The sequence below is a fragment of the Peromyscus californicus genome, unplaced genomic scaffold, assembly GCF_007827085.1.
Source record: "Peromyscus californicus insignis strain IS unplaced genomic scaffold, ASM782708v3 Scaffold_9__1_contigs__length_137607984, whole genome shotgun sequence".
Lineage (NCBI taxonomy): Eukaryota > Metazoa > Chordata > Mammalia > Rodentia > Cricetidae > Peromyscus > Peromyscus californicus.
The window spans coordinates 35,489,996-35,510,691 of NW_026294617.1; the positions used below are offsets into that span (position 1 = coordinate 35,489,996).

Here is a 20,696-nt window from a genome sequence, read left to right on the forward strand (position 1 = left end):
CAACCCCCTGTAGCTGTGTACAAAGCCCAGCACAACAAGGCAAGGCCACATGCTTCTGTAAGCCCAACATCAGGGAGGTAGAGATAGGAGGGTTCCTGGGGGTTGCTGACCAACCTGTTTTACCAAATTGGTGAGCTCAAGACCAGTGAAAAACCCTGTCTCAAAAACTCCAGTCAAAAACAACTAAGGAAGATAACTGACATCAACTTCTAACACACACACACACACACACACACACACACACACACACACACACGACATGGACACATGGTTGGCAGTGCTGTAAGATGAAAAATAACAACATAGATTTCTGAATAACACATCGTTGTCTTCATTATCAAATATGGGCAAACCTTCCTATAACAGACTATCTATAGCATGTAGGAACGTTTATCAATAGTATTGTACCCTGTGCATATTCTAGGAGAAATATCACAAAAAATAACTATGAAAATTCTGTATTGAAAGTTTATCAATGAAATTCAAAAATCACAAATGATTACTGGTTTAAAAAAGCAAAACAAAACAAAACAAAAAACCTGAATCATTGTGAAACCCTTCAATGAACCCTGCTGTGGAATAATCCTTCTGTATACTGTGAAAATGTGTTGCTCTCATTGTTAATAGAAAGCTGATAGCTAGATAGGATTTTCAGGGCAAAGAGAATGCTGGGAAGAAGGAAGACAGAGTCTGAGGAGTCAGGAGAAAAGCAGAGAGAATGATCGTGCTGTGTTTAAAGAAGGCACCACCACATGGCAGAGTACATAAGAAACATGGGTTAATTTAAAATGTTAAGAGTTAGCTAGTAACCAGCCTTAGCTATTGGCTGAGCATTTACAATTAATATTAAGTTTCCCTGTCAGTTTTTTGGGAATTGGCAGGTGGGAAAGAAAAGTCCAGCTAAAAATGGCACCCAAATGTTTGTCACCTACATCTACATAAAACCTGAAAGAGTTTGAGAAAGAAACGGCTTCCTAGTCTCATGTCTCTCATGCTGGCCACAATGCCAAGATGTGTCTCCCAGCCACTGCCTGCATACTTGAGCTGCCAGCCTGAGCCCTGTCAGCACTCCATGAGCTAAGCTGCATGGTAGGTTCCCACAATCTCTCACACAGGCAGTGGTACAGAGAGGCATCTCCCAGCCACTGCCTGTGAGCTTGAGCTGCCAGTGCAAGCGCCACCAGGACAATGCATGGCTGGTTTGGGGTTTTGTTTCCTTATACAGACAGAAAAGGTTACAAATATGCAATAAAGACAGATCCAGACTGATAAAACCTTTAAATGGATTACAGTATGTTTAAAAAATATACATAGTTTGGGAGAGAAGAGAGAAAGTGTAGAGACAGTCATAGATTAAAAAATAGTTTAAATAAAGTCCTTAAAAAAGGAATAGAACAAAAAATTATAGTACGCCACGTAAAGATGGAAAATACACAGAGTCTGGATTCTATGTTATTGTGTTGTCTTTAGATTTTCTAATTGCTAATAAATAGACAACAGCTGCTAAGACACACTGGATTATAAAATTGCTGGATTAAATCAACATATATATTTTTAAAATGTCTTGACTTCAAAATGGAAGTCAAAATATACATTACTTTTGGGAGAGAGGTTATGCTTTTATTTCTACAGGAAATGAGAAGCTGAAGATTTATTCTGGGTTTAAAGTAAATCAGATTTGATTGGTGAAGACCCCCTGAAATCCTGGCTACAGACATTAAGAAATAATCCTAGAACTATAAGACATGTGATGTGTATTTTAACTGTTCAATCATAAAACAAATAATCATCTTTGACTGACTTGTATACAATGCACAGTCAATACTTGTATTAATCCAGGTATGTATGTTACTTTTAAAAGTTTTTGTATTTTCAGAGCAAGGGGACCAGACACCAATAAAACAGATGGCCTAGGTGATCCAGCATTAAAAACAGCTTCAAGGATTCTGGCTGAGATGATGCAGCCTCACAGGATATGACAGTCAAGACTTAACAATTATCCTGATTTTCAAGCTTCCCCCAAAGATACTAGTACCCACAGACAACAGGAAGTAGTCTAGATAACGACACCCACATTCCTCAAAAAATGGGGTATGGGTGGATTTTGGTTATTCAATGGATTATGGATGTTTGTCATTGTTTGGGGGGTTGGTTATAAGTTATTATTGGTCATAGTCAGAAAAAAGCTAAACAAAGGAGTTACATTCAAGGCTTTCTTTCTGAAGGAAAAAGGGGAATATAATATAGATATGATGAAAAAAGGGTAGGTTTTTGAATCTACTTTAATCCAAAAACAACTATTACTCTCAAAATATTTTACATTGGTATGATTTTTGGTTGATACAAATTTAAAGTTTTTTTTTTATACTGTATGTATGTTTCCACTCTTGTTTGGGGTATTGTGCTTATATAGCTCATTTAAAAATACAGTGTATCATTACAAAATATAGATAAGTAGTTAGTCATCTATAATAATCAAACTTGTAGTCATATTAGGTATGTTTTCAAGGTTAAACATATATTTGGATGGATAGATGGTCTTCAAACACTTCAAAGACCTACAGAATATGGCATTTAAAATGTTTTAAAAAAATAAGGCTTTTCTTGACAGTGAGACATATCTGCTCCTGACAGCACCCATTTATTTCAAAAAAGAAGATGGGCACTGAAGAAACTCCATATGAAATTTACTTTCTTTATGGCCAAAGCTAGCCATTTGGGCAAAGAAACTGCCCTTGCCTCAATTGCTGACAGTACACTGTCCAAATTGGACCAGTAGGACACAAAAGAAGGCGACTACCAAACTTTGCCAAGACAAGGGAGGACAGTTTTTCAAAATTTCCTGCTTCTCAAAAATATCTGTCAGATACTAGGCCTGTAGGCCAAAGCTGGATGCCCCAAGGTTATGTAAGAACCAGGGTGACTGTCCAGGCAGCCAGATGTCCCTGTCACTAGGTACCATTTCACCCTTCTGGGGTCTTTGATGGAGTTGAAGACTAAATAATTAGACTTAAAGTTTTCCTTAGTTATGATAGAAAGGTAAATTAGATATGAAACTTTAGACTCACAAAGATAGATAATAGAATATTTTCTCTGATTTTGCCAAATACAAATGGACTGAATATTTTAGCTATAATTCTTACTTGATGACTGTTTTGTTGTACATAATTTTACTATGTTAAAATTAAAACCTTCCTTTTTTATTTAGACAAAGAGGGAAATGCTGTGGGATAATACTTTTGTACAATGTGAAAATGTGTTGCTCTCACTGTTAATAAAAAGCTGATTGGCTAACAGCTAGGCAGGATTTTCAGGGCAGAGAGAATGCTGGGAAGAAGGAGGGTGGAATCTGAAGAGTCATGAGAATAGCAGAGAGAAGCAAGATGATTATACTGTGTTGAAAGAAGGTACTGCCACGTGGCAGAGGGTAGATAAGAAATATGGGTTAATTTAAAATATAAGAGATAGCTAGTAACCACCTGATCTATTGGCCAAGCATTTACAATTAATAAGTCTCCTTGTCGGTTATTTGGAAACTGGTGGGCGGGAAAGAAAAGTTCACCTACAGACCCCATTGGGTTTGGTGAAGCACCGTGACTGAGAGCACACCTCTAAGTGTTCTAACCTAGGTTAGAGGTCTAGATCAGACAACTGCTAGCTATGTGAAATGGAGCATGTGAGTCCGTATTTCTCTTCACTGTTACAATGAGATTCCCAATGGTTTGTACTGCATAAGGCTGCTGTCAAAGTGCTTGAAACGGCACCTGATTATTACAGATTATCACTGCTCTTTAAGCTATTGATATTACCATGGAACCCTCAAAAGTGCTGATGCAGGTCAGGTCTACTTTTGCAATAGTACCCAGACTGCAAGAAGCTATAATCCTGTGACATTCTTCCCTTGCTGTCTTCCTAAGTGAAAACCTATGAGCAGTTTGAGGCTTCATAGTTTAACAGTAACAACAATACTCTCATATCTAAAAGAAACACTTATAGGATATAAAGATAACAAAGTCTTACAAAGCCTGAAAAGACCAAAAAAATATGGAAAACATGTAGTAACTTTTAAAACATCTAAAGACCTGTAATAAAATGAAACTTCCATGTATCTGAAAATACTAAGTTAGGGCCAGCAGCACCAAGAAATCTCTGTAATACTTATCAACTAATTTCCAGTGACAGGTGTGCTCAAATTGTTGAGATGACCATGTGACAAAGATTCGAGTGATTTTAACAGTAAGGTGAGTTGGACTGATTTCCCAGGTATTTTTCTTCATCAATAATTTCATGAATTTTTGAGGACAAGTTGTTTTAGTTAACATGATCACATTGTTTGCCTAGGATCACAATACTGAATTTTTTGTGCCTAAGATTCCTACCGTGCTTCTCCAACTCCAAAGCTGGATAGAGATCTTTCCTAAAACCCTTCTCATATTTCTAGAATTGCTATGCCAACACTCTGCCCAGTAATTGCTCTCTAACTTCTCCAGAGGCTGCCTAAAACCCACCCACTTTCCCCAGAACCCTATGCTAACTATAGCTTTAATTTTTCCTCCTTAAGTTACTTAGGTCCCAGCATGCTTTTTTATTCTGGACTCCATGATGATCTAACTTCTGGTTAGGGGCCTTTCCTTATTTCCCCATAGGAAACTCAAGCCCCCACCTGCCTTCAGCAGGACTCCTTGTCAACCTCAGTCTTCTTGCTGGCTCTGCAGGAAGTGACCAGCCCATGAAGAAACCTGACCCAGCTTCAATACAGTGATCTAAATCTTGGCTAGAGCAGTAAAACAGGAAAAAGAAAAAAGATACAAATAGGAAAAGAATTCAGAGAATTCATGTTTGCTGTTTATATGATTCTATATGTGAGACCATAAAGACTCACCCAGACGGCTCCCAGAATCGAATAACATTTTCAACAAAGTGTCAGGAAACAAAACTAACATAAGGAAATCAATGTTCACTCTCTGTACCAATAACAAACATGCTGAGAAAAAAATCAGGGAAATAATGCCATTTCACAATAGCCATAAAAAAAAAAGCCCCAGAGTAAGCATAACCAAGGAGAGGAAGGACTTCTGCAATGAAAATTTTAAATCTCTGATGAAAGAAACTGAAGAAATCACTAGAAGACAGATTTTCTTTTGCTCATGGATTGGTAGAACTAATAGCGTGTAAAAGACTTAATAAACGAGACCTCATGAAACAAAAATCTTCTATACAGAAAAGGAAACAGTCAATCAAACCAAAAGGCAACTGATAGAATGTGAGTGTCCTGGCTAGTTCTGTGTCAATTTGATACAAGTTGGAGGTGTCAGGAGGGAGGGAGCCCAAACTGAGGAAATGCCTCCCTAAGATCTGGCTGTAGGCAAGCCTGTGGGGGCATTTTCTTAATTGGTGATTGATGTAGGTGGGCTTGGCCCATTGTGGGTGGGGCCACCCTTGGGCAGGTGACCTGGGTTCTATAAGAAATCAAGCTGAGCAAGCCAGTATGCAGCTCCCCTTCATGGCCTCTGCATCAACTCCTGCCTCCAGGTTCCTGCCCTATTTGAGTTTTTGTCCTGATTTCCTTTCATGATGAACTGTGATATGGAAATATAAGCTTAATAAACTCCTCCATAATTTGCTTTTTGCAGTCTTTAATTGCAGCAATAGAAACCCTAAGACAAGTTATTGTTGTGACAGGCCTGGCCATGCCGTTGGCAGGTAAGACTTGCTGTTATCATGATGTATCTTCACAGCAATAGATCATGGATAAAGACAGAAGCTGGTACCAGGATTATTAATGGGTATTAATGAGTCAGACCTACTGATGCTTTGGGGAGGATTGTGGAAGGATGTTGGAACTTTGGCTAGAAAAGCTGCTGAATGTTGAGAGCTCAGCGGGATGTTCTGTAAGAGCATGGAAGTTAAGAATATTGAGAGCAATGCAAATGATGGAGGCCTGGTTTGCGGTGTTTCGGAGGGAAGTACAAAGACTTTACTTGGGTCATTTGCTATTTTGAATGAAAGGGAGAAAATCTTTGCCAGCTATACATCAATCAGAGGATTAATAATAGAAATCACAAGGAAAATTTTTTTAAGAAAACCAATCTATCGAAAAATGGTCTACAGATAAAAACAAGGAATTCTCAAATGATTACAAATGATGAAAAAACAGCTTTTAAAAGTGTCCAACATCTTTAGCCATCATTGAAATGAAGAATAAAAGTACCTTGAGATTCTATCTCACCCTAGTCAGAATGACTATTATCAAGAAATCAAATGTGCATGTGAGGGTAAGGAAACCCTTATTTACTGTCAGTAGAAGTGCAGACTGGAATATTGACTATGGAACTCAGTGTTAAGATTCCTCAAAAAGACACAAATATAACTGTCAATTGTCCCAGCTATTCCATTCCTGGGCATATATGCCAAAGACTCAATATTCTCCTGGAGAGACAGTAACTCATCAGTGTTCACTGTCACTCTTCACAAAAGCTAGGAAATGGAATCAGGCTATATGTACACCAACTGATGGATAATGAAAATATGGTTCATATATACAAAGGAATTTTATTTAGCTAAAAAGAAATTAAATTCATAGGTAAATGGATGGAACTGGAAAATGAGTGAAGTAACTGAAGCTCAAAAGAACACACGCCAATATTCTCCCTCTTGTGTACAAAAGCTACGAAGCATTTTTCTTCTTCTTCTTCTTCTTCTTCTTCTTCTTCTTCTTCTTCTTCTTCTTCTTCTTCCTCTTCCTCTTCCTCTTCCTCTTCCTCTTCCTCTTCCTTCCTTCCTCCTCCTCCTCCTCCTCTTCTTCCTCTTTTTTTTTCTGAGACAGGGTCTCTCTGTGTAGCACTGGCTGTCCTGGAACTCACTCTGTAGATCAGGCAGGCCTCGAACTCAGAGATCCACCTGCCTCATCTCCTTAGTGCAAAGTATTTCTAAAATAATGCAGGCTCTTGCCATTCTTCTTGGTTGCTCATAAGAACTAGTTAAGACCCTATCACAGAGTATATCACAAATGATGAAAAAACAGCTCTTAAAAGTGTTCAACATCTTTAGCCATCATTGAAATGTAGAATAAAACTGCCTTGAGATTCCATCTCACCCTAGTCAGAATGACTATTATCAGGAAATCAAATGTGCATGTGAGGGTAAGGAAACCCTTATTCACTGAATGATAAAAAGCTGCAATTGAGCTGCAATCTTCTTCCTCTTTACTGGCTTCCTTTTACAGTATTGGTAGATGCTATCAAAACTGCTGGGAGACAAAAGGTATCAATGGTCTTATCTACCTGTGAACACTCTGAACCATGAGATGAATCAGCCAGGCAAGATGTGCTCACTAGGGCAATAGTGGTACTACTGTTATAAGTTGAATAACTCCTCTCTGACTAAATTCAATTACCTCGACACAAAGAGGATCCATACCTGGTACTTACTGTAAAACCTAGTCAAAACCCCACAGGAAGTAACAGGCCCTGGGGAAGAATGCAAGACTGTTGTTTAGCTAAGTTAGAACAATGTCAAAGTACCTTTTAAATATTTAGTTTTATATGAAGACAAATACTCCTTTCAGCTTTAATCAGAGGAGCCTCTATCCAGTGGCTGACAGTAAATGTAGAGACTCACGGATGGACAGGGTTGTAAAAATAAATGACAAATGAGTGTTCAGCCCTAAACAAGACACACACACACACACACACACACACACACACACACACACACACACAGACAGACAGACAGACAGACAGACAGACAGACAGATAGATAGATAGATAGATAGATAGATATAGATATAGATATAGATATGTCTCATCCTCTCCAAGGCTCAGGGAAAACTGTGGAAGACCGGGCAGAAAAACATGGAAGCAGAAGACAAGAAGGGCTGTGACACAGTCATTGTAATCACAAACTCTCAGCAACTATGATGCCAGCACTGGGTCTGCATAAAAATGGGCCTATGAGCTATAGGCACAGGTAGAGGATGGGGCCAGGGACCTACTCCTCACTGCTGAATTACTTCCCAGGGGCAGATTCAAGGAGCAGAGACATCACAGCCTTCAGTTATATACACAGTGGTGATCCCACCAGGCTCCAGCAGAGAGCTCTGATACTCTCACAAACAGTCTAGTTAAAGTAAATAGGTCACAAAACAAAATCGAAAGTCATGAATCTGGGAAAGCGACCGGTAAGGAGTAAGTGGTTAACAGGGATGTGAGGGAGGTAAAGGAGGATAGGTGGTCAGAGTAATCAGACTGCATTATATAAATCTATCAAACTGTCAAAGAAAAATATCAGTAAAATAGAAAAATGTCTCTGGCATAAATATGCAAAGATCTAACTAACAAAGTGAATGACACCCTAAAACAGAGAGGGCATTGGGAGTAAATAGCAAAAACAGATTATATAGAGAACAACTATTAATTGCTAGCATTATTCATTGTCAAAGACACTTATGTAAAAAACAGGAACTGAGTGGAAAAATAATACACTAAATACTTTAGGAATTGCAGCTGTTTACTGAATCTCACTAGACATCACAGGGTTATTGATCTAATGTTTCATCTATTATGCTTCTCTACTTGATAAAATATTTGAGAATACCAATAAATGTTTTAAATAATTATTTCATTAATTTACCTACTGAAAAGAGATCCATTATTTAATTCACTTAAACTGTCTCTGTAGATGCCAGGAAAGACAAAGAGAACACAGGGTACAGTCACATTGTCAAAACTCCATCACACCCAGTCCACTCCAGGCAGGATAAAATCAGAGATTACAATGGAATACTTAACTTGTAAAAGCTGGCAGGTTCATAATTATCCTTCAATATATTTACTTTTTTCTTTTAAATAGTATAATCAAAAGAGATTCTTCAACAAACACAAAGAAGTAGGAATACAACACCAGCACAAATAATTATACTTTAAAAAAACAACTTTAGTTCTATGGCTAAAGAAATAAGTAAGATCTGCTTAAGAACATTTCTTTATTATAGCCTCTATTTTTACTCTTTTGCACTAAAGCCAATGTTAACAATCTAATGATGGGAGAATATACCTACACTAGGCTTATACTTTGTTTAAAATAGGAAATCTAAATTATTTATCATTATTTATTTTAACCACATATTTTATTTCAGAGTTGTTCTTATTATAGAAAAGCAAATGCTTTGGAGGCAAAATATTAAAAAGTAAGGAAAAATACATTACTAGTTTGCCTAACTACATCAAACCTAGAAATTTGAACACAAAACAGGTTTGAAAAACAAGAAAGGATGACATGTAATTATATAATCTTAACCATATTGGCCTCTGTTAGTTAAGGAAACAATACAGCTTCAATCTTTCTATGATATGCTAAATTTATAACAATTTCTAAAAGAAGAGTAACAAGAGAAATGCACAAAGAACCATGATTTTCTTTATTTCTTGCCTTCCAAAGATAAGCATGTGAACTACAGAGTTTAATTTTATTTAAAAATGGGGTGGGTGGGACACAGCTTTACTGGCAGACTTAGAGAAAAGCTAACTTGCAGTTAGTGACAGCTTAACTAGAACTATTAACAAACTATGGTCTACAAGTAAATCTCCCAAGAGAGGCAGTGTTGGTAGAGAATTCTGCAACTTGCTGTGTCCCTTTCCAGATGACAACACTAAACTCTGTTGTTAGAAACAAAACCATCCTAAATGTTTTCACTCAATAGTAAGAATCCAGCAATCTCTACACACAGTGCTTACTGCAGACTGGTTTGGGGGATTCTATATTTTTATACGAATACATATACCCTTTGGTAACTCAGTGTAATCAAAGACATGTTTTATAATCTGTACCAATGCCATGAGGAAATAAATGAAACCAATAGTTTTTGTATATGTAGATAAGAACATATAAAGAATTCCACATACATTTTGAAGAAATACCAAATTCTAAATAAGTTTAGACCTAAGCATGTCTAGAATTTGATGTTGCTATTTACATATTAAAATTTTGTAACTCTAAAACACCAAAATTCTTCAATGCTCCATCCTAAGTGGAAAAATGAGTGCTGAGTGTAGATGAGTGATCAGGACTCTAGTCTTTGCAGTTTTGTTTAAGCAAGTCAGTTTATGATCTGGAGTAAGCATAAGAAATGTATTGCTGCAATGACTACAACAGACCAATAAGCAACTGGTTAACAAAAGAAATATCACAGATGATTTCCAGTACCATTACATAATGCTAGTTTGAGTTCAGCAACTGAGTTTACAGCTATTTCAACTAAAAGTAAAAGCAAAATACTTTATGTATAGAATAAGCCTTGTGGTAATTCTGTTTGACACTGGGAGCTTTCTGGACCTTCACTCTAAAGGCTGTCATCTTGGATCCCATTTTTCAAGGAATTCAATCTGTTGTTAAAAGACATGTCATAACTTGGATTTTAGATGTCAGTGTTTCAGTAATATGTTTATATACCTCATAATGCAATTATAGCTACCTTAAGACAGATAAGGTAAATGTCAGCAATATACTGGAAATATAATTGAAAATGCAGCAGTCCAAGAGTTCTTGTGGGGATGATGTCTCTGAAAAGCTGCTCAAAGCTTCAGAGTTTAAAGTTAAATTTTTGATGTTGTCACTCTCGATCTACTGAATGGCTGACAGACAATCAAACCCGTCTGGCTGGCTGGCAGCTCATTTTGCTGGCAGGTGGCAAACAATTAGACACACCAATTTGTGCCTCCTGATGACATTAAAGCATGAAACTAAGTTGTATGCAGGGCCTAGTGATTTGTGTGAAAGCATTTCAAAAATAATACTGCTCGCCGTGGCAACTCATTTCAGACTGCCACCTCCCATTATGGCTTTGAGCAGTGAAGACGACAGACTTGAGTTACGTGCAGTGCAAGGCCGCTTCTGTTCAATCCTTCATCAGTGCCCCCTGAGACCTCAATCCCTCCTTTCATCAATATCACCTCATCATTTACATTTGCTAGTACTTGAGCTACTGCATATATTAACTACACTGGAGACTCTTCCTAAAGAGAATAAAAACATAAAAAACATGCTTTGTGCTCTTCTATTTCATTCTACTTACACAATTTAGAATGACTCCATTCCTACTACATTGTGCATAAATGTTACCAGGAACAAATAGAAAGTCCGACTGTTTCAAAACAATATTCTGAAAAGTTTAAATGCTGTGCAATTAAGAAAAGTGACCATTTAGATGACAGTTGTAATTTTTAATGAAAAAAAAAAAGAATAAAAATCCAAATCAACAACATTTTTTTTTGGCTTAATTATACTGAATTCTCTCCTTCAAATTTCAGTAATTATCTAGATTTATTCATTTGTATTTTGACAAAATTTAAAGATAAAATTTAAAATTAAATTGGACAACTTCAATTACCTTATTACTTTGTGGTATTTAGTATATAGACACTGATAGTCTTATGTGCACATAGAAGGCATAGACTGACACAAATCATAGGTACAAATACACTCATATCCTGTAAACATATATTGGACAATTGAAGTAGAGATGTAATGTGGAAGACCAGAAGGAATAATCACTGTATAAATAAACATGAGAACACAGAGTTAACAATTATTTGATAAGGACTTGTCAGAAAAGCATTTTCTACATTTCAGAGTCTTACAATTTGCCACTTCTTAGAAACATTAATATGACACATCTTTATATGATGATTATTGATGAAAATTACATCATCTAACTACTCAGTAATAAATTAATATTACTTATTATTCTGTTTGCCTATACATTGATCTTGATATTTTAGCTTAAGAAACACTGATTCCTAAACTAAATCTTTATCATTAAAGCTGAAACAACTTGCTTACCAATCATCTCTCTCACACACAAATTTTTGGTATGAAGATATGTTTTAAACATCCATAACAAACATTTAATCCATACAATAAACCAACATATTTTTTATTTTACATATCAACACATAAACATAATTGGAAGTATAGAGTATAAAGTAAAAACCAGAACTCAAACACTCTTGCTGGTAATTAGTGAACACCTCCAATATTTTTCTGATGCTGCACTTGATTTAAATTATAAGGTATAGTAAATTCAAGGATTCTTTATAGCTATAACATTTTATTTTGATTCACTGAATTATTTAATTGTATATATAGTGCGTTAGAAAAAGGAATCAGTTGCTTCTAAATTCATTGAATGATTTTATATTTAAATGTAGATATATGGGCCAGGTTCTAAGTAGTTTAAAGTCAGAAAATGCCATTTGAGAATATTTACTTTCAAATATCTGGCAAAATAAACCTTTTATAATGATGGCAGAATTATTACAGGAAAACAATTACAAACCTTTTTGCAGTTTTCAAAAAAGATCAACTTAAAAATTAAAATTATATGTGGCTACTTAAAAGAAGTTATTTAATCTTCAATAGTTACTACAATATTTTATAACAGAATAGCATTTGAAAGCAGAGTAGACTTTTTAGAGAGTTAGCATATCCATTTCATATAGAGAACGGTAAAAGCAAAAGAGAAAAACAGATTCCCCAATGTGTGATAATTCTTCAGTGATAGATTAAACCTGATGCTGTGTTCACCATTTCCCAGTGCAATGTGCTACTTACCATATCATGCCTCATCCCAGGCTCAATCCTGGGGACTAACAGTTCGACAGTCTTGTAACAAATGAGAAGTTCTTGAGACTCTCCTACTGTTTTGTAAATTAACAGAGCTTAGTATTCCTTCTATGGATAGAGCACTGTGGATAAGAAGTTTGGTACATACCTGTCAAAGGAATGAAACTGCATAGGAAGAATAGCTTGCGCTTCTCTCTTCAGTGCTGGATCTGGATATGGAATAGGCTCAGGGCCACACTCAGCAATCTCAACTGGGGCAGCCACAAGACTTTTCAGTATCTCCTTGACATTAATGCCTTTGGTTTGACTAATGCTAGATATGGATGGTGCAGGTTTCAGCATTTCACTGGGATGTTCGGTTAAGCTCTCGTGTGATTTCTTTACTTCAGATGACAATGTGGATAAAAGTTCACTCATTGCATCAGGACCTGCAGCCGTTTCTAGTTCTGCCCCATCCAGGATGCTAGCCACTTGCTCCTCTCCCATTCCGGAATCTGTGTGAGGAACTGAACTTTCTAGCTGAATATCTTCACCAGGGGTTGGTGTTTCCTTTTCCTTTACAGTGTCTGGAAATGTAGCAGGTGTTTCTGTAATGAAAGAAATTGATCTAATCAAAAGGTTTCAAGTGCAGGTATGAAGCAAATGAAAATTCCATGGGTTTATCTGAACACACACAGCACAACTCACCTTATATACAACAACCATATGCACCTGTTGTTTTGTTCAGCACATATCAAAACAATCCCATTTCTTATAAAAAAAAACCTATCTGACACTCTAAAACACATGCCTTTAAGAGGATAATTCAACCAATTTCTTAAAGCAATAAAAAGTGTTACATCAACTTCCCATTATTCATTCACTGCTAGTTCTCAAACAAGATACAAGAAAAGAATCTTGCTATTTCCTTAAAAATTATTATGGTCCTTAAAAATAAAAAGTCATTTTAATACCCCTTTGGCATTTTAATTAAAAAATGCCCCAAATATTTAAATTAGCTAAAGACATTATTGTAAATTTACATACATATAATTGTGATTTTTTGAATGTGAAATATGTCAAGTGATTATTTCAAAAAGACATATTTTTTAATTATACCACAGTGTGTCATAAGAAACTAGTCTATATGTGCCTTTATTATCAACTCTTGCCTAATTTTTGTGGATAAATATTAATTTCCACTTGTAAAAATGGAATCAGAAACATATATTTATCTTTATAAACAGGAATTGTGCACATGTTACTAATTAAAATGGTTGAAAAGAAAAATACCTTTAATATGTCAAATCTGGGCCAGTATAATGACTCAGTACATAAAGGAGCTGGACACCAAGTCCGATAACCTGAATTTGATTTCTGGAACTCATATAACAAGAGATAACCAACTTTTGCAAGCTGTCCTCTGACCTCTACACCTACAATGTGAAATACATGGGAGTGTGCATGTAGATGCAGACACAGAAAGACACACACACACACACACACACACACACACACACACAGAGTGTGGAGATAGTTTTTTAAAAGGTCCAAGTCTGATGACAAAAGTTAGTATGATGAAGTCTTCCATAGAATAATTCTAAATAGCATTGGAAAATGTACTTGATCTTAGTGTGTGGGTGTGTGGGTGTGTGTGTTTGTGTGTGTGTGTGTGTGTGTGTGTGTGTGTGTATGTGTGTGTGTAAAACAGTCTCTAATGTAAAATCTTTCCCCCCTTGGTTTTTCAAGACAGAGTTTCTCTGTTTAGAGAACTCTGTAGATCAGGCTGGCCTCCAACTCAGAGACCCACATGCCTTTGTCTCTTGAGTGCTGGGATTAAAGGTGTATGCCACAGTCACCTAGCATAACTTAAAATAATTTTGAAGATGAAAAGTAAGTCATTAAGAGATTTTATGTGATTTACATTATAAGAATTTATTGAAATTGTTGATGTTTGTTTCTGTGTTTTGAGAGGTTCTATCAGTAAGAAATCGAACAAAAAATGACAGGCCTGATGTCGCATGCAGCTCAGGAAGCCTCATGAGACAAGCTATTGAAAACACAGAGGAATGCTGCTTTAGAGATAATGTCATACACACAGATCAACTCTTGGGTTTGTGGTTAAACAGTTGCTAATCTCTTGAATGCAGAAGAATACTATGATATGAACATAATTTTATTTACTTTTCCAGATTAATTTCAGAATCATTTTACCACACTTTAAGAGACAAAGAAACTATAATCTCCTTTATTTTTATTAGACTTATACTGAAGCTTATGCATTAATATAGAAATAGTTACCTCTTTATTTAAACTTTTCACTGTCCAATATTCATTTAAATAGACAAAAATACATATATCCGATAATGTAATGTTATATTATACTCATTTGTATATTTATTAAGTTTAGTTTTGCTTTTTTAATTGTCAAGTTTTCTCAAGAATTAAAAAAAAAGATTAATCTGAGAATTAGGGAAAGAATATTTGTTCCAACACTGAATAATCAAGATTAAAAATACACTAGATGTCTCTTGTACTGTTTAAAGATTAAAAATTGTAAAAATTATATTAGTTTTGGAATGCAATCTCAATAATACCAGGAAAAGCATCAGGGAATAGGAGTTAAAATTATAGCTAAGATTTAACAAAAATAAACCTTTTAAGAGAAAATTAAGACTAAAATTAAAATTATAGCATTAGGAATAAGGAAGATATAAAATCATGATGCGTCTAATAAGAATAAAGAATAGTAATAAACTACTGATTAAACAATGCAAATAGGAAAGCAGTTCAAAAGATATAAATTCAGTTTTGATCATGGAGTCTACAGAATTTCTGGAATACTTATGCCTGGAAACCAAGAGAAGAGTAGTCATAAATTTTGATGACGTTCACACCACGGTGAGAGTAGATTTTGGAAGCTGATATGTAACCTAGGGACATAGAGTGAGGAGTGAAGGTGGCTGAGGGCATTCAAACTTTAACAAAATGCCAAGAGCACTGAACAGCAGTTATGACATTTCTGTAACATATGACAGGAAATATAAGTGAAATGAGGGAACTTCCAAAATCAACAACAAAACTACAAAGTCAGTGACAGTTACTAACATGGGTCAATTTTATCTCACAGTTTAACTGTCAGAAAATATCTGGAATATACTCCAGTCCTTGGCCTAAATTTACAGATTTACAGATGTTGTCCAGAGTTTTGTTTTTTTTTAAATAAATATTTTTATTTTATAATCAATTCAATTTTACATATCAGCCATGGAGTCCCCCATCCTCCCTCCTCCCATCCCTAGCCTCCCCCCCAAACCACCCCCCATTCCCACCTTCTCCAAGGCAAGGTCTCCCCTGGGGAGTCAGTCCAGCCTATAGATCCAACCAAGGCAGGTCCAGTCCCCTCCTCCCTGCACCAAGGCTGAGCAAAACGTCTCAGCATAGGCCCTAGGCCCCAAAAAGCCAGCTCATGCACCAAGGACAGGTCCTGGTCCCACCGCCTAGGGGCCTCCCAAACAGTTCAAGCCAATCAACTGTCTCACCCATCCAGAGGGCCTGGTCTAGCTCCATGGGGGCCACTGGTTCACAGTTCATGTGTCTCCACTAGTACAACCACTTGTCCCTGTGCTTCTTAAAATCATGGTCTCCACATCTCCCTCCCACACAATCCCTCCTCTCTCTCGCTGATTGGAACCCTGGAGCTCCACCTGGGGTTTGGCCTTGGATCCCTGCATCTGCTTCCATCAGTCACTGGATGAGAGTTCTACCATGACAGTTAGGGTGTTTGGCCATCCAATCACCAGATCAGGCCAGCTCAGGCACTCTCTCGACCATTGTGAGTAGTCTACAGTGGAGATATCTTTGTGGATTTCTGGGGACCTCTCTAGCACTCTGCTTCTTCCTATTCCCATGGGGTCTTCATTTATTATGGTATCTCTTTCCTTGTTCTCCTACTCTGTTCCTGATCCAGCTGGGACCTCCTGCTCCCCTAAGCTCTCTTTCCCCCGACCCTTGCCCTCCATTAACTCCCCTCACCCCCAGTTTGCTCATGTAGATCTCATCCATTTCTCTGTCGCTAGACGATCCCCATGTCTTTCTTAGGGTCCTCTTTACTAGGTATCCTCCCTGGAGTTGTGAGTTGCAGTCTGGTTATCCTTTGCTTTACATCTAGTATCCACTTATGAGTGAGTACCTACCATGTTTGTCTTTCTGAGTCTGGGTTACCTCACTCAGGATGATATTTTCTAGTTCCATCCATTTTGCCTGCAAACCTCATGATGTCACTGTTTTTCTCTGCTGAGTAATACTCTATTGTATATACGTACCACATTTTATTTATCCATTCTTTAGTTGAAGGGCATCTAGGTTGTTTCCAGGTTCTGGCTATTACAAACAATGCTGCTATGAACACAGCTGAGCATGTGCCCTTGTGATATGATTGAGCATTCCTTGGGTATATGTCCAAGAGTGGTATAGATGGGTCTTGAGGGAGGTTGATTCCCAATTTTCTAAGAAAGTGCCATATTGATTTCCAAAGTGGCTATACAAGTTTGCATTCCCACCAACAGTGTAGGTGTGTTCCCCTTGCTCCACATCCTCTCCAACATAGCTGTCTTCAGTATTTTTGATCTTAGCCATTCTGATGGGTGTAAGATGGTATCTCAGAGTTGTTTTGGTTTGCATTTCCCTGATGATTAAAGGATGTTGAGAAATTCCTTAAATGTCTTTCTGTCATTTGAGCTTCTTCTGTTGAGAATTCTCTGTTTAGCTCTATAGAGTTCAATTTCTTAATTGAACTGTTGGGCATTTTGATGTCTAGTTTTTTGAGTTCTTTATATATTCTGGATATCTGCCCTCTGTCAGATGTGGGGTTGGTGAAGATCTTTTCCCATTCTGTAGGCTGTCACTTTGTCTTGTTGACCATGTCCTTTGCTCTACAAAAGCTTCTCAGTTTCAAGAGGTCCCATTTATTAATTGTTTGTCTCAGTGTCTGTGCTACTGGTGTTATATTTAGGAAGTGATCTCTGGTGCCAATGCGTTCAAGACTACTTCCTACTTTCTCTTCTATCAGGTTCAGAGTAACTGGATTTATGTTGAGGTCTTTGATCCACTATAGATCCATATCTGTCACCGTGCACAGAGTTTTGATTTTACACTAATAGGCTATCCAACCATTTTATAGTATAACTCGCCTTAAAAGCTACATATAAATTTTTAACTTTTAAAATTTGAATTAGACCAAAAGGTAAGTATTTCCCCAGTAAAAATACTATCTAAGAAAACAGTATCTTCAATTTGTGGTTCATAAACTACCATACCCAAAGAGAGAGAAGGGTGGGGGAGCGACAGGGGGTGTATGTGAATGCATATGCTCAGGTGGCCAGAGAAGGATGTCAGATTCCTCAGAGCTGGGGTTAAACATCTTACTGGAAGTTCTTTGTGGTAGTTTGAATGTAACTGGCCCCCATAAGCTAACTGGGAATGGCACTATTAGGAGGTGTGGCTTTGTTGGAGTAGGTGTGGCCTTGCTGGAGAAACTGTGGAGGTGGGCTTTGAGGTCTTACATATCCTCCAGCCATGACAAGTGTCTCAGTCTACTTCCTGTTGCCTGTAGGATCAAGATGTAGCTCTTTCTCCTCTCAGATCCTTCTCCAGGACCGTGTCTGCCTGCATTTCATCAGGTCCTGCCATGATAATAATGGACTAAACCTCTGAAACTGTAAGCCAGTCACTTAATGTTTTCTTTTATAAAAGTTGCTGTGGTCATGGTTTCTCTTCATACCAATAGAAACCCTAACGAGATAGTCCTGCTTGTGGCTTCTGGGATTTAAAATCTGTTCTTTATAAACTGCACCAAGTATTCAACTGCTGAGCCATCTATCACTTTAGTTGCATAGCTAAATGTTGTTTACATGGACTATTTCTCTCTGATCTGGTCAGCTAACTGACATTCAATGAGCATTAAAAACCTCTAACTTGCCGGGCAGTGGTGGCGCACGCCTTTAATCCCAGCACTTGGGAGGCAGAGGCAGACGGATCTCTGTGAGTTTGAAGCCAGCCTGGATTACAGACTGAGTTCCAGGAAAGGCGCAAAATTACACAGAGAAACGCTGTCTCGGGGGGAAAAAAACACCCCAAAAAACAAACAACAAAAAAAATCCCTCTAACTTACAAGATACTTAGAACTCAATATGTGTTGACTTCCAAGTTATGATGAAAGTTTGTGAATTTTTAAGATAGCTCATCAAAATATTTACACATCAATAAAGTTTCATTTACTGAGTCTGAATGATTTTAAAATGGAGTAATGATTTTGAAATGTTAATAAAAATTCTACACAAGTATTTTAAAGCACACCCTGTGATCATGTTACATAGAAGTAAAATCAAATGCCCAAAGAACATACTGTAAGAGTAATTGGAAAAAACATTATCAACAACAACTAAAAAAACCTGATTACTAGCCAAAATGCCCACCTTCATTTCTCATTGCACTCTGACACCCTTCACAGAACATGTTCTCAGTTGACACTATAGTGCAGATTCCACAGTACTTCTTTCTCTAGAATGCTTTCTTATGTATTATGAGGATGTAATACAATGACTTTAACAGAAAGTTAGGGGTATCTGTGTAGTGATAGTAGCAACTGTAGCGTGTGAGTTTTCAACAGCTCTCATGAGCTTTTTTAGCAATAGGCCAGCCAACCAGCACACAAAGCTGAACCATTACTAGCCTGGGTGAGCTGAGCCTTGTCAGAAACAGGCAGTTGGATGCCAGATGCCTTTTAGTGTTTTTTATTGAATGTAATGAATTCACCTAATATGTACTGAAAAAAAAATATGAGGTTAATTTTAACAAATGACATGAGATTTACAAGCTTACCTCATTCATCACATTCCTTCTCTCAAAATCTCTGTTTCACAGTGATCTCAATATGTTTGACATATTAAAGTATTGAGTTTGCTGTTTTCCAAACTCTCTAGAGGAGTAGCATAGCACTGAAAATTAGGTAAAGCATCTACTTCTTTAAATATCAAGCAAATGAAACACCCTAGCCTAAGATGGAATATAAAAGTGTAAAACTTGTTAGTTACATTAATTCTAAAAGTATAAGATTAACTTACATAAAAATCATTTTTAACTCCCAAAGCAAAAATAATATATGAAATGATTTTTAAAAAAAATCAATGTAAACGTTTGTTTTATATATACTCAACAGTGAGACTGCAAAGCAGAGTAATTATTCACAATTGTTTCCTATAGTAGAGATATGAAAAGAATACATCCTTGGGAATCCAATGTATTAATAAACAATAGAAGAAACAAAATGAGATGATACCATCAAATATTAAGAAAACCTTTCAGTGTTGTGACCATACTACCTAGGTGTGGGTCACACTGATTATATCTTACTTATGGTGCACTATACATTTTATACAGGCCATTATTTCTTCCAAACTTTTGTAGTTCTTTTGGAATCTGTTTGTTTTTACTTTTTTTTTTTTTGGTTTTGGTTTTAAAAGACAGGGTTTCTCTGTGTACCCTGGCAGTCTTGGAACTCACTCTGTAGACCAGGCTAGCCTCAAACTCAGAGATCCACCTGCCACTGCCTCCATGTGCTGGGATTAAAAGTGTACACCACTATGCCCAGCTCATAGTTTTTGTTTTGTTTTTTTTAACTGCCCCTTTCTTTTCTCTCTTGCAAGACTCTCAGTATATGCACATTGGTTTACTTGATATTTGAAGTCAGTGAGACTTCATTTGGTCTGGACAGTTACAAGTGGTCTGACTTCAAATACACTAATCCTTCTTGTTATCAGCTTAAACTTCTGAATTCCTCTAGTGAACTTCTTATTCCAGTTACTATAATTTCAACTTCAGAATTTCTAGTTGTTTTTTAATAAATAAAGTTTTATTTCTGACTCTCTCAACACCTCAACACAATATGTTGTGACATTATCTTCATACTTTCAATTCTTCAGAAGACATTCTTTTCAATTATTTGCACATACTGATAATTGCTTATTTAAAACATGCATCCAAAAAGCAAACAAGCTTTTTGTGAGTCACATCTTCTCTCAACTATTTTCCCCACT

General features: G+C 36.8%; 1 protein-coding gene across 5 annotated transcripts in view; it reads right to left on the minus strand.

The window, feature by feature from the left end:
* Nbea (neurobeachin) overlaps nucleotides 1–20,696 on the minus strand; it is a 558,359-nt gene that overhangs the window by 337,554 nt on the left and 200,109 nt on the right. For all 5 annotated transcript variants that reach the window (XM_052730144.1, XM_052730145.1, XM_052730143.1 and 2 more), the window contains one exon: nucleotides 12,770–13,208. In XM_052730144.1, coding sequence (XP_052586104.1) covers nucleotides 12,770–13,208 — 439 coding nt within the window. The remainder of the gene's footprint in view (nucleotides 1–12,769; nucleotides 13,209–20,696) is intronic.